Raw genomic sequence first — 14,054 nt, 5'->3', positions numbered from 1 at the left:
CTTGTTGTCCCTCAGGTTTTGGGTTTGAGTCCTGCCATAGCTCTCCCCGGCGAGTTACAGCTGGGCCCCTGCATGTGCCGCAAGGAAGTCCCGTTCCGAGTACATGTCTGCTTACACTCCGCCTGTGCCATCCTTTGTTTTACGACTTTTGCACTAAAACTGTGCTGTCTCCTAGGCGTTCTGTGTGGGCGCTTCGATGCAGTGCTTTCCCCCCAGCCCTTTCGACTCCCGAGAAGTGGCCTCTCCCATTGTTATATAACCCGTATCAGTATTTTAGCCTCTAGTACTCGCCATGGTCTGCCCATTTCAAGCCTGATCTGGGTCCCTCTCCTACACGAGAGGGAATCCCGTCTGCTAAAAAAACAAAAAAACCAGGAGGTGGTAACTCTCCTTCTCCGGACGGTGAATGCAGGGATCTCATCCTTTGGCCTCCAGCGATCCTGTCAGAATTCATTGGTCCGACTCTCTGGGATGCCCTTCCCTCAGATCTCAACATGTGCACAGTCCTCTTTGGCCTCCGCTTGGGGATGTGGAAGACTTGTTTCCTGGTTTGGTAAACACACGCAGCTCTCGAACCGGACAGTTTTATAGGGAGATGTAAAAATCTCTCCTCCTCCCCTTTTCTAAATTACACATGTACATAGGAGAGCCTGCGTGCGGATCAACTGTAAGTAGTTTTACAAAAATGGCCTTAATATATATCTATATATATCTATATATCTGTATACACACGTGAAACACAGACACAAAAAAACCCTTTCTGGATTTGTTTGAGGGTCACTGAGGATTAGGGACCATTTCCTCTGGAGGGGCACTGTTTAAATTCCTGGTTTGTGTTTCATTTGTTGCTGTTGCTGCAAACGATGGTTAAAGATGGCAGGATCATAGCGCAGGATATTTCGATGTGCTCGATATCTTTCTTCCCAGTAGGGGGAAGCGTCATTCTTAATTTATCACGTTGAGTATCCAAACGATGACTTTAGCACAATGGCAAATTACTTCCTCCGTTAATGCACCTTATATTCTGCTTCTTTCTGTTTTTTCATCATGGGGGGGGAGTGTTTCTATCCTCACCCCCAACCTCAATTCTGTGTTTAAGGCCAGGCCCCCAGAGGTTTTGAGATACATGCTCTGTCTGAATCAAAGCTTGCTTAAAATTGCTTATTTTGAAGGGGGCGGAGCTGAAAGCTCCCCATATCCTTCCTTTTGGGGGATTCTACCCACCATGATTCTGTTCCAGGGGAGAATGCTTTGTTGCAGGAAGTCCTGCTTCGTTCAGAAGCGGGAGTGTTGTTCGTTGCTCAGTTAGGGGCAGGTTTTAAAAGAGCTGCTCTCTTTCGGTTAGGTGCCTGACTTGTCTATGGATGGGCACCGTGGTGCGTTTGTCTTAAGCCGTTCTTTCTGTACTCTCCTTTCCTCCTCCTCCCCCCCCTTTACCTTCCCAATAACGCTGTGAGGTAGGTTAGGCCAAGAGATGGCAGCTGGCCCAGGAAATGCCTGCGCTGAGTGGTCATTTTATCCTGGGTCTCTATGGACCTTAATCTGACACCAGCCTGGTCCAGTGTTGCTCTGTGTGTGTGTGTGTGCGCGCGAGCTAATAATACTGTGTAAACGAGACCAGTTTCACCCCTGCAGTGCGGTCTGAGCCCCTGAACTTACACAAGCAGAGCCCTTTCTCATTATAATTTGGCAAGAAAAAGTTCCAAGTGAGGAACCAAGCGCAGAAGTCGATGTCCCTCCATTTTCCATCAGGTTCCGCTTGCTCCACAGCACCTCCACTGGAGCAGGCCAGGAGGGGTACCGCACCTTCTCATCCCAGTGGGACCCACAGAAGCCACTGGTTGCCAGGCAGTACAGGCTTCCATAGCTCAGTTGGTAAGAGCACGAGACTCTGAATCTCAGGGTTGTGAGTTCGAGACCCACATTGGGCGGAAGGTTCCTGCATTGCAGGGGGATGGGCTAGATGACCCCTTGGGGTCCCTTCCAGCTCTACAGTACAAGTCTGTGATTCCTAGCAGGAGCTTTGCTGCCAGCCCAAAATATTAGCAAGGCATGTTAGAGCCCTAGAGCTGATTGGGGCCCAATTCTGCAAAGTTCGAGTATCTTTGTAATCAACAAGGGTCTCTTTTGGAAAAACCCCCACGTCACATTCCTTAAAGCAAGATCTTTTCCTTTTAAAATCCCCACCCAATAGCTGCCATTGTTGGTCTTTGAAAATGGACGTTGGCCCCCAAAAGCCCCTCTTGGCATCAAGTGCCCAATGAATTAAATGACACTGATTACTGTCATCCTCATTGTCAAGGCCCTGCTCCATTTCCATCCTTGCAAGCTGTGTGGAGAAGTGTTCCTGAGCATATGCAGAGTTCCGCTGCCCCCTCCTGCTCTCCCCCTGTAATCCCCCTGCCCGATGGACCTGGTCCCGGTTTTCTAAGGGGTGTGTGTCTGGCGGCCAGCGGGTGTCGAGAGGCCAGGATGGGTATCAGAAGCGATTGCGGGGATGGCAGGCTGTCGGCAGAGAGGCCGGGTGCTGGTGTTTTAAATCCACAATGCTTTCCGTCAGCTTCGAAAAATGTCTTGCAAAAGCAGGGGGAGTATCTTGAGCCAGAGTGAATGACTATATATACATATATATTGGGTGTGTGTGTGTGTGTGTGTGTGTGTGCGCATGGGTAAGCAAACTGAGATGGAAGTGTAAAAAAAGGAAGACTTAAAAGTGGCGCAGGGAGCAGGGTACAGATCCAGCAACTGGATTAGGCCCAGCCCCCTCTTCCCACAGCGGCCAACCAGACCCCCAGCAAGCAGGGGGCTAATTGTCCGGATGTCCTCGGATACAGGATGCTGGGCTCGGTGGAGGTCAGACCCAGCTATGCACAAATTGGGGGCGGGTAGGATAAGACATTCCCCCCCCCATTCCTGCCAAAAAAGGCCAAATTTGGGGGCGGCCTCTTCCCATTGCATGGCCAGGGAAAACCGAGTCTTGTTATCGCTGTGGCTTTTCTGCATGTTTGCAGGAGTCTTGCTGGGGGCTCCTTGGAAATCTATCTCTGACAGGCAGCAGCAAGAGACTGAGCTGTCCCTTTTTTAAAAAAGAAAAAGGCTACTTCTTTCTCTCCCCCCCCCTCGTTTTTCTGTGGTGGTCCCATTTCCATCCTTTCAAGGCAGCCATCTACTCCACCCCCCTTCTTAGGTAGAATTCCTCTCCGGAAGAGGACTACCTGCATACTGCACCCATGGCTTTTGAAAAAAGAAAGAAAGAAAGAAAGAAGGCACTTTGATTTATTTTTTTTAATTTAAAAAATTCCCTTGTCACTGTGAAAACATCTGTGAAAGAGCAGTTGAATATCTGAGTATGCATTCTTCTTCTTTTTAGGAAAAAAAAATGGGGAACCCAAACAAAAAGTTAAGTGTTTTTGTGTTGTAACTTTTTTTTTTTAAATGAACCAGTTTAACCTTCCTTTTATTTTCAAAAGAAAACTTTTAGGCTTTGTGCGGAATTCCCATATTGCAATATGTGAATTTAGGGGTGCGGAGGGTTTAAATAACCAACACACTACGTTTATGGAATTTCGGTCGATATCTTTGTGCTTTTCGTTGTATTTATTATTATTATTTTTTATTTTTTTTAAAAGGGGGGGGAAACAACTTCCTTTCGGGGAGGGGGAGGAGGGCACGGTGCGTGTGTGTATATAAATATATATATATATATATATTTTAAAAAGTATATATAAATAAATGTGAGCTTGGCCAGTTTCTACTGTGTTTATAAAGGAAAGGCGTGGCTTTTTGGGGGGAGGGGATCGCAGGCTGGGGGGGGGGGGGAGATGCTTTGAGGCGGCCGCAGCAGCAACAGCTTGGTACTTTCTCCCTTTGGGGTGTTGGGTTTTGGTTTTCATCCCCCTTTTACATAAGAACCGAAAGCAAAAAAAAATGTATAATAGCTGTTGGTCTCTTAGCATGTGTATTGAAGCAAAGGCTGTCTTGGCTCAATGTCCCCGTTCTCCACCTGCAAGTTGGACGATCTCACGCCTGTGGTTGAGAATTCATTGCCTTTTTTTGCTTTCTGCCTGGTTCCCTTCTCTCCTCTCCTACTCCGCCCCCCCCCCCAAACCTTCTCGGTATATCGATAACAATGACAAAATCCCCAGCGTTAATCGTTCTCCCACCAGCCCCAATTTTCAGGTGTGTCAAAAAACGGTGGAAAGCCCACCTTTGGGACAGGGGTGGGTGGGAGGTGGGCTCTGAGATGCCTTCTCCTTCCACCCCCCCCCCCAGACACAACTTATATATGTTTGGCAAGCTGGGGCAACCCAGTCAGAAGGGCAGGGTTCAAATAATAAAATGATTATCACCATTATTATCAATTGCCGCCACATCCAAACGGTGTTCTGTTACTGTATGGCACGGCTGACCTGAGCCGGACATGTCTTCTCCTGGCCCAGCCTTCGCCAACATGGCGCCCCCCCCCAAAAAATATGCTGGACTGGCAGGTTTTTGGAGGCTGGGGCTGGGTGCGCAGTAGAAGCTTCTCTGAAAAAAAGCACCAGCAGAGCTTTAAAACGTAACTGGGCAGATCAGTTGAATGAGCCAGGTGGGTCAAAATACTTCTCCCCATAACCCCTCCACCCCTTTGCAAGTGTGTGTGATTGGGGAGGGGGGATGTGAAGTTTGGCATGTCCCCCACTTTAAAAATCCCACAAACAGCAAGTAGGATTCAGTTGAATTCAGTGCAAATAAACACGACTTGCTGAAATAAAAGGAGGGAGGGTTTTTGGGGGGTTTGTTTTTGCCAAATTGGGCGGGAGGATTAAGTGTTTTGTGGGGGGTTGTGGTGCGCACCCCCCCCCCCCGGTCTGGGGATACCTGTAAGTTCTAGATTACAGTTCTGTTAGTTTCATAAGCCTTCATTTGAAGCTGATAGTTTTTAGAAAGGCCACAGGGACTAGCTGCATCGTTTATTTTGTTTAAAAGAGAAATGGCGGTATCAGGAATCCTTACTAAAAAGCCATTATCCTTGGAGTGGGGAAGATCCACAACCGTCTTGATGACGTGGCATCTGTGTTTCACTTCGGGAAACCCTAACCAACCAGCGCATAGAAATCGGCCCTTTGCAGAAGCCGCTCGAAACTCTCTGTGCCAGGAGAGGGAACGGCATAATACCTACTCAAGATCCTTGATTTGGAGAACATTTACCAGTAGCTAAGGCACGGCTTGCAAATGCAGCCGCTTGTCGTGTGGCACATCTCTTTGGTTGCCCTGCCATACGCAACAGAAACACCAGGATTAATTCTGCAAGCTTTTGCAGGTTGCATCTGCTGTTGGCCATACTCCGAGTAGTCCTATCGAAACAGACGGATGTGGCCAAATGGGTCTGGTGGATCTGCTCTGAGCAGAACTTAATTGGGCTGCAACCCTAACATCACTTTCTTTTTTTTGGGGGGGGGAAGGGTGGAAAAGACCATGCCTAGACGTTATTTCCCCCTTCGATCCTAACTAGTTCCTAACTCTATATGGGCATGAGCAGTTGCACATTAAACGTAATTATCCATATTATAATAACCATATTGCTAGAGACATCCAGAACTTTAACGCAACTTAGCAAGTAAACGAAATGTGCTTAGTTCTAGCTGTTAGTCGGGTGGTAGCTTTTCAATACATGGCTTTCTTTTGGGGGCAGGGAGGAAATTAATTTTTTCTCTCCCCCCCCCATTTATTTTGGGGCACCTGAAAGTGTAAAAGAACACCAGGGGAAATGTGGGTTTTATCTGAATAAGGTAGATTCAGCTGTGTTTGGCAGCTTCCCTTACAGACAGGCAGCTAAAAAACAGTAACACAAAAATCATATTTTGGGGTGGGGGGGAGGCGGATTAAAAGGGTGGGAAGGGAACAGTCTTTTGTTTTCTGTATTTTTGGACTGTGTAACATCCTGTTCTTTATAGTTTTTTTTTTAAAAAAAACAAAAACATGAGGACTAGTGGAATGACTTTACTGATATATGCAAATCCTACCATTGAGTTACAGGTTTTCTTGGGGGGTGGGGAGGGGGGTACTTGGGGGCAGCAGCACAGGAACTCTGGAGCATAGAAGCTTAATTTATTGTGGCTTTTTTCTTGGCAAAAAAAAAAAAAAGGAACCCTGAAGGTGGCTTTGTAAGCGTGTGTGTGTTTTTTCTTCTTTTTGCAAACTTAAGAACATGACAATGATGTGAAAAAGCGGCAAAACTCTGTGTACATTCTTTTTGATCTCTCTTTTTTTGGTTCGTTCGTTTCCTTTTTTTCTTTCTTTCTCTGTGAAGGCTTTTTTTGTCTTTGTAACTTTGCATTATTTGTAAATGAAATGTAATAAAGTTCAGCTGTTTTTCTCTCTGGCTGCTCAGCTCTGCTTTTCTGAATAATTGTTGTTAATTGCAAAGCTGCTTTGCAGTGGGTTAAAAAGGAGTGGGTTTTTTTTTTTTTTGCAAAATGCCTTCCTCTTCCCTAGCCAGATGGCAGTTTTGCTTTTTGGAATCTCTCCTGGCTTTCAGAGAGCCTGCCTCGCGGGCAGCATCACAAAACACAACCTCCTTGTCCTTAAGACAAAGTAATTTAATTCTCCAAATTCTCTATACATACATATTTTTTAAAAAGTGCTTTCTCTGCGTTTCTTCTTATTGCTTCCGAGAAGGTGCGCATTTCATTACCTGCCTTTAATGCGCCAGAGATTCAGGGCCGAGGAATGAGCGTGCAACTGGGTTTGGGAGGAAGCCCTGCGCCACGTTTACCCAAGGTCACCTGCTCAGACTGGCAGCCGCCCACCAGGCTTCTCAGCACCTGAGCCTTGAGGGGCTGAGGATCAAACCAAAGCAGGGGCACCTCTCTTGCAGGATGCCAGAGCAGGCCAGATTGGATTAGCTCGGCACACAATTTCCCTCCCTGTCCACTTTAAAGCTGGTTCAGTCATACATTTCTCAAAATTGTTTACTTGCAAGAATATGACCATTTTCTCACATCGCACCACCCCGTTTTTGCATGAATCGCTAATCTGTGCCTGGACAGTGATTCATGCAGGGGTGCAATGGTCAGCCCCACTTTCTTGACATCAGACCCGAACCCCCTACCTAGGGCTGGAGCAGAAGGAAGCAGCCTCCCTCTGCTGGCGAGTGCTTTGGAGTTCTTGGAGAGATTCTCTTAGGCAGCCTCTCCCTTCCATGTTCTCAAGCGCCTCCGCTGGAACAGCTGGATTAGCTGCTACTCTTCTGCACGGTGCAGAACATTCAGCAGATTGGTGGCCAGTGAGGGATTCCAAGGGGGCTTCCGGTTACTAGGGAAAGGGAGGCGCAGCGATGCCAGAGGGCGGCTGGGCGGCTGCTGCAAGGTATTGCAGGACTGTCCATAATCTGATATATCGTAAAAAGAGCAGGAAGCAGAGGGGTGAGTATGTGAGTCTCGGGCCAACCCTAAAAGGTGCTTAGTAGTCTTGCTGGTTCCGGTAAGATTCGTAGTCCTCTGGGATCGTGTCTGTGAATGAGAGAACAGGAGGCAGGGACCTTAGAATGGGGTTACCAGACGTCCCCGTTTCCCGGATTTGCGAATAAGTCCCCAGACAAATTCCATCCCCGGAATGTCCCCGGATTTCATCGAATGTCCCCGGGAAACGCAGCAGCGGCAGTCTCAGCTGCCCGGAGCAGTTGGCTCTGGCTGGCTTCAGTAGCTGCTGGAAAGTCCCCATATGATGGTGGTGCAGGGGTTCTAAGATGCAGCTTTCGGGCTGCCTCCACCTTCCCTGACCACAGCAAGTAAGCTGTGAAGGGAGGCTTCACGCTGCCTATCGGAGCAGCCTCCCAACTCCTACGGGGTGGGGATCTCTCAGCTGTGAAAGGAGGCTTCACAGGAGAGGGGCAGAGATCTCTCAGGCAACGGGAAGCCTTCCTTCTCAGCTGAGGGATCCGTGTCCCCTCCTGCTTGCACACAAGTAGGAATGGGATTGGGGCTGCTCCGATGGGAAGGGAGGCATCGCGCTGGCCTAGCCTCGCCACCACCGCTGCTCTCAACCCTCCTTCTCCGCCTTCCATGCCTGACCCACCACGCATTGCTTCCCCACCAACACCGAAGAATCAACAACTCGGGGGCTGCCCAGGCTCATGGAGAAAAGAGACAGAAGCCTCGGAGGAAGGGAAAACGTGGCGGTTGAGGTCAAGGCGGCGGCCGCCCCTCTGTTACCCACCGCCATCGCTGCATCATCATCAACGTCCCAAATGTGTAGTAATTAAAGTGTCCCCAGATTAATTGAAAAAAACTGGCAACCTTATCTTAGAGTTGAAAGGGGTCCTGAGGGTCATCCAGTCCAACCCCCTGAAACGCAGGGAGTTACAGAGTCCCACCCAGTAAAAGAGACTTGATGATGTGACTGTGGGGGTAAAGCGCTTTGGTACACCCCTCCCTGGCCAACACTCTGTTCCTACAGCGGCTAAACACCCATAAGAAACTAGGGATCCAGATAGACTGCCTCTGGACCTGGAGGTTCCACAAGAACATAGAATCCTAGAGTTGGAAGAGACCCCAAGGGCCATGGAGTCCAACCCCCTGCCAAGCAGGAAACACCATCAGAGCACTCCTGACATATGGTTGTCAAGCCTCTGCTTCAAGACCTCCAAAGAAGGAGACTCCACCACACTCCTTGGCAGCAAATTCCACTGTCAAACAGCTCTTACTGTCAGGAAGTTCTTCCTAATGTTTAGGTGGAATCTTCTTTCTTGTAGTTTGGAACCATTGCTCCGTGTCCGCTTCTCTGGAACAGCAGAAAACAACCTTTCTCCCTCCTCTATGTGACATCCTTTTATATATTTGAACATGGCTATCATATCACCCCTTCACCTCCTCTTCTCCAGGCTAAACATGCCCAGCTCCCTTAGCCGTTCCTCATAAGGCATCGTTTCCAGGCCTTTGACCATTTTGGTTGCCCTCCTCTGGACACGTTCCAGTTTGTCAGTGTCCTTCTTGAACTGTGGTGCCCAGAACTGGACACAGTACTCCAGGTGAGGTCTGACCAGAGCAGAATACAGTGGCACTATTACTTCCCTTGATGCATAAGGAACCTGGCTTCTGGATCAGGCCAAGGGCCCATCTAGTCCACCATCCAGATGCCCCCACGGGGAGCCCCCAAGCAGGACCTGAGTGCGAGAGCCCTCTCAGCTCCTGGGGTTTCCAGAAATTCCTGTTCAGAAGCATCACTGCCCCCAACAGGTGAGTCCCAAAGGTAATATGACCCCAAGACCCACAACTTGCCGGAGTCTGCAAAAACAACTTAAACTTGCTTTCTTTTTGCTTTTGTGAGAAACCCAGTCACTAAATCTGTTATAGCTCCACCCCTTGCCATTAAAATGGGCATGGCTTTGAAGGCTGCACCCAGGGAGGGGGAGAGAAGATGTGGGGGGCTGGGCGGGAGGGAGTGGGGCTTGCTCACCGTTGCAGCGATACCGCAGGTTGGACCAGATGATGTTCTCCTGGGAGAAACAGAAGACCCCCAGGCGCCCGCCTCTCATCGTGGTGTCCAGGACGACCCCTGTGTCGGCCACCAGCTCAGGACCCTCGTAGAAGCGAGCCCTGGAGAGGCAAGGAAAACCATCAAGGATTCTAATGCCAGCACATTTGTGGCAAAAATGTGAGGGTCTTGGAGGCAGGAGCCTCTGCTTGAAAATAATAATAATATTTATACGCTGCCCATCTGGCCGGGCCTCCCCAGCTACTCTGGGCAGCGTCCAACAAAATATTAAAATACCATAATACATCAAACATTAAAAGCTTCCCTAAACAGGGCTGCCTTCAGATGTCTTCTAAATGTCTGGTAGTTGTTCTTCTCTTTGACATCTGGTGGGAGGGCGTTCCACAGGGCGGGCGCCACTACCGAGAAGGCCCTCTTCCTGGTTCCCTGTAACTTGGCTTCTCGCAGTGAGGGAACCGCCAGAAGGCCCTCGGCGCTGGACCTCAGTGTCCGGGCAGAAAAATGGGGGTGGAGACGCTCCTTCAGGTATACTGGACCGAGGCCGTTTAGGGCTTTCAAGGTCAGCACCAACACTTTGAATTGTGCTCGGAAATGTACTGGGAGCCAATGTAGGTTCCTGCCTCCAAGATGATTTTTTGAAATAATAACACAAAATCTCTTTGGAAATAACCCCAAATAAAGGCCCCTTGCACCTTAGGAACTTGCCTGATCTGGTTTTATTTTTAAATATGCATTTCACAAAACAAGACAAATACGTTAACTGGAAACTGAAAAGGGAGCTTATAACCACTTGCTTTGTTTGAAATAAATTTTGCAGGGTGTCTTGCGTTCAGTGACAACAGAAAACAAGAAGATACGGTATACAGTGATACCTCGGGTTAAGTACTTAATTCGTTCCGAAGGTCCGTTCTTAACCTGATACTGTTCTTAACCTGAGGTACCACTTTAGCTAATGGGGCCTCCTGCTGCTGCCGCGCCACCGGAGCACGATTTCTGTTCTCATCCTGAAGCAAAGTTCTTAACCTTAAGCACTATTTCTGGGTTAGTGGAGTCGGTAACCTAAAGTGTATGTAACCTGAAGCATATGTAACCTGAGGTACCACTGTAAATAATTTTAACAGTTTTCCAAAATCAATTTTCTCAAAAAAACCCCAAAAATTAACTTGATCACTTAACATTTTTCATGCTTTCTAATTTAGCTTTAAACAACTTAATTCCTAGAAATCTGATTGGTTCTTATGTACAATGTGTAAAAAGTTTTTGTGTGAATAAAACGACCTGGGTCGAGGGGTGGACAGGAATTATTATTACACGTACCCCTCCCAAAGTCTTGCTGGTTCAAGCCTCTGTGTGTATTTTATTATCAGAGTCTAATCCTTTCGTTGCTTTGGGAACGCCTCACAGGACTACCACGGAGCCAGGCTTTTCCGCCGGGCACCCATCCCTGGCGCACCTGCGCATCTGGTCCCTGCCACTTACCGGATGTAGCCCACCTGGGGCCGGTGCTGCAGGAACCAGCGGTAGGAGGTCTTGTCCTTCCAGCCGACGTTGCGAGGGTCTTTCCAGAGCAGCTTGACCTGGTTGGCTGTGTCTCCCGTGTGCCAGAGGGAGTTGCGGAGGTATTCTCCAGGACCCGTCTTGGACTTTACCGCCTGGGATTGGAGGGAAGGGCAGGGAAGTTCAGAAAGCAGGAGCGGGGTTGTGGGGGCTTCCATGAGGCCCCCACCCAGATGTGGTTGGAGACCCCCAACCTGTCAGTGTCAGCAACCTGCCCCTTTTCTATTTACTGTACAGTGGTACCTCGCAAGACGAATGCCTCGCAAGATGAAAAACGCGCAAGACGAAAGAGTTTTCCGTTTTTTGAGTCGTTCTGCAAGACGAATTTCCCTGTGGGCTTGCTTCGCAAGACGAAACGTCTTGCGAGTTCTTGCGAGTTTTTTCCCTTTTTCTTAAAGCCGTTAAGCCGTTAATAGCCGCTAAGCCGCTAATAGCTGCTAATAGCCATGCTTCGCAAGACGAAAAAACCGCAAGATGAAGAGACTCGCGGAACGGATTAATTTCGTCTTGCGAGGCACCACTGTATTTTTCGCTCTATAGGACACCGGACCATAGGAGGAGGAGAACAGGGGGAAAAAAAATCTCCCCCTCTCTGCTCATCGCCCCTTCAGCGAAGCGGCAGGAGAAACGGAGCCCCTTCCATTTCTCCTCCCGCTTCGCTGAAGGGGCGCTGCGCAGAGAGGGAAAACTGTGCAGCGCCTCTCCAGCGAAGTGAAGCCTGGAGAGCAAGAGGGACCGGTGTGCACCAACCCCTCTCGCTCTCCAGGCTTCAGGCAGCTATCCGCAAGCCTTCGGAGCGCAATGGGATCTCCCGCTGCACTCCGAAGGCTTGTGGATAGCAGCCTGAAGCCCCCGGAGCACAGCCCGAATTCCCGCTGTGCTCCGGGGGCTTCAGGCGACTTCAGCGAAAGCAACGCGAAGCCTCCAGAGCGTGGTGGGAGTGCTCCCTCTGCACTTCAGAGGGGGAAAAGTGTGTCTTATAGAGCGAAAAATACGGTATACAACCCGCCTTTCTCACAAGCTGGGATTCAAGGCGGCTTCCAGCATTTTAAAAATAATGGTTGTAAACATTTTTTTGGTGATCGCTTTCATTCGTAAACCGGTTTTGAGGTTTTCTTTTCAACACTCAGGCATGTGAATCTTACGAAATCAAAGAAACAAACGTCGTGGAACGCGAAACAATTCTAACAAACCAGTGTAGTCAAAATGCATCTGAACACATTTAGTACCTGTTTGTCACAGAATGTATTTTGTGTTTTTTATCCTGTATTTTTATGTTGTGAAGTGCCCCGAGATCTACGGATGGAGGGCGGTATACAAATTTTAATAATAATAGAGTTAGAGGGTCCTTAGTCCAACCCCCTGCAGTGCAGGAATCTCAACTACGCCATTCATGACACACACACACACACACACACACACACACACACACACACACACACTGAGGAGATCTGGAGGCAAGCCTTTTCCTAGAGAAAAAGACTACCAAGAGCAGAAGGATGTGGTTGAGGTGATGAAAGCCTAGGGGATCTTCCAGATGACCTGATCCATTTGCTAGGAGAATTCCATTCTGATTTGAGCACTTGGCCATAGTCCCATCAGCCCCGGCGGCAGACGGCTGCCCTGGCAGGGGATGATGGGAGTTGTAGTCTAGGACATCTGGAGGACAAATGTGGAGCAAAGGCTGCCTTAGCCTCTTTCCTGGTGGCCAGCCAGAGCCTTTGCCTTGTGTTTGCAGGAGAACTGGCTCTTAACTGCTTGAACAGCCAAAATGCAGACGAGATTTGGGAGAAGGCAATTGAGATATGGGACGCGGGTGGCGCTGTGGGTTAAACCACAGAGCCTAGGACTTGCTGATCAGAAGGTTGGCGGTTCGAATCCCCGCGATGGAGTGAGCTCCCGTTGCTCAGTCCCTGCTCCTGCCAACCTAGCAGTTCGAAAGCACATCAAAAGTGCAAGTAGATAAATAGGTACCACTCTGGCGGGAAGGTAAATGGTGTTTCCGTGGTTCGCCAGAAGTGGCTTAGTCATGCTGGCCACATGACCCGGAAGCTGTACGCCGGCTCCCTTGGCCAATAAAGCGAGATGAGCGCCGCAACCCCAGAGTCGGCCACGACTGGACCAAACGGTCAGGGGCCCCTTTACCTTTAACTGAGATACAGATCAGCCGGCGGGGAAAACATCCCTGTTTCCCCGCTCTCGTTGCCAGAGAGGAGAAACCGAGATGGGAGATTTTGTGTGGCCAGTTTCGTCCCCTGTTTTCCTGGCTTGGCCCGTGGCGTCTGGGCTCCCCAAGGTTCCTTAGCTACCTACCTTGAGCTGGATCCCCGGTTCCGCCACAGCCCGGAAGGGGTTGGCTTGCCAGTAGGTCTGCTCCATCTGCTTCCACATGACCACGTAGAAGCTGGCGCTGTCCTGGTAGCCGAAGATGAAGCCGGCGTAGTCATCGTCCGTGGCCGTGTTCACGTGGAAGGTGCCCTCGAAGTCGACCCCGTTGAATGCGGTGTACCCTCAAGCAAGGGAGAGAGGGGTCACCGCCACAGAATCTGGGGGCGGGGGGCGGCTGGTGGTCTTGGCCAGCCAAGCAGGAGCCCCCAAATGGCTAGGTGTGGGGAGGTGCAGTCCAGCAGCACCTTGAGGGGCAGAGGTGGCCCCCCTGCAAGCATGGGAATCCTGTCTCAGGCCCTTGGCCCATCTAGCTCAGGACTGTCTGCACAGACTGGCAGCAGCTCTCCAGGGCTTTAGGAAGGGTTGTCTCCAAGCTCTACCTGTAGAAGCCCCCAGGGACTGAACCTGGGACCTTCTGCATGCAAAGCAGGTGTTCTCGGCCCAGTATATCTGAAGGTGCGTCTCCACCCCCATCATTCTGCCTTGACGCTGAGGTCCAGCTCCAAGGACTTTCTGGTGGTTCCCTCGCTGCGAGAAGTGAGGTTACAGGGAACCAGGCAGAGGGGCCTTCTCGGTGGTGGCGCCCGCCCTGTGGAACACCCCTCCACCAGATGTCAACGAGAACTACCAGA

At 49.7% G+C, this 14,054-nt stretch overlaps 1 protein-coding gene across 1 annotated transcript in view; it reads right to left on the bottom strand.

Annotated features, from left to right (window-relative positions):
• Positions 1-3,180: 3,180 nt before the first annotated feature.
• The window catches only part of COMP (cartilage oligomeric matrix protein), a 43,718-nt gene continuing 32,844 nt past the window's right edge, over positions 3,181-14,054 (bottom strand). The window contains exons 17-20 of the mRNA XM_083720343.1: positions 13,348-13,544; positions 10,957-11,129; positions 9,439-9,578; positions 3,181-7,493 (exon numbers count right to left, since the gene is read on the bottom strand). Of these exons, the coding sequence (XP_083576469.1) occupies positions 7,444-7,493; positions 9,439-9,578; positions 10,957-11,129; positions 13,348-13,544 (560 nt within the window). The 3' untranslated portion in view covers positions 3,181-7,443. The remainder of the gene's footprint in view (positions 7,494-9,438; positions 9,579-10,956; positions 11,130-13,347; positions 13,545-14,054) is intronic.

Source organism: Podarcis gaigeae (genome assembly GCF_964106915.1).
Source record: "Podarcis gaigeae genome assembly, chromosome: 18".
Lineage (NCBI taxonomy): Eukaryota > Metazoa > Chordata > Lepidosauria > Squamata > Lacertidae > Podarcis > Podarcis gaigeae.
This window is presented reverse-complemented; position numbering and strand designations above follow the sequence as displayed.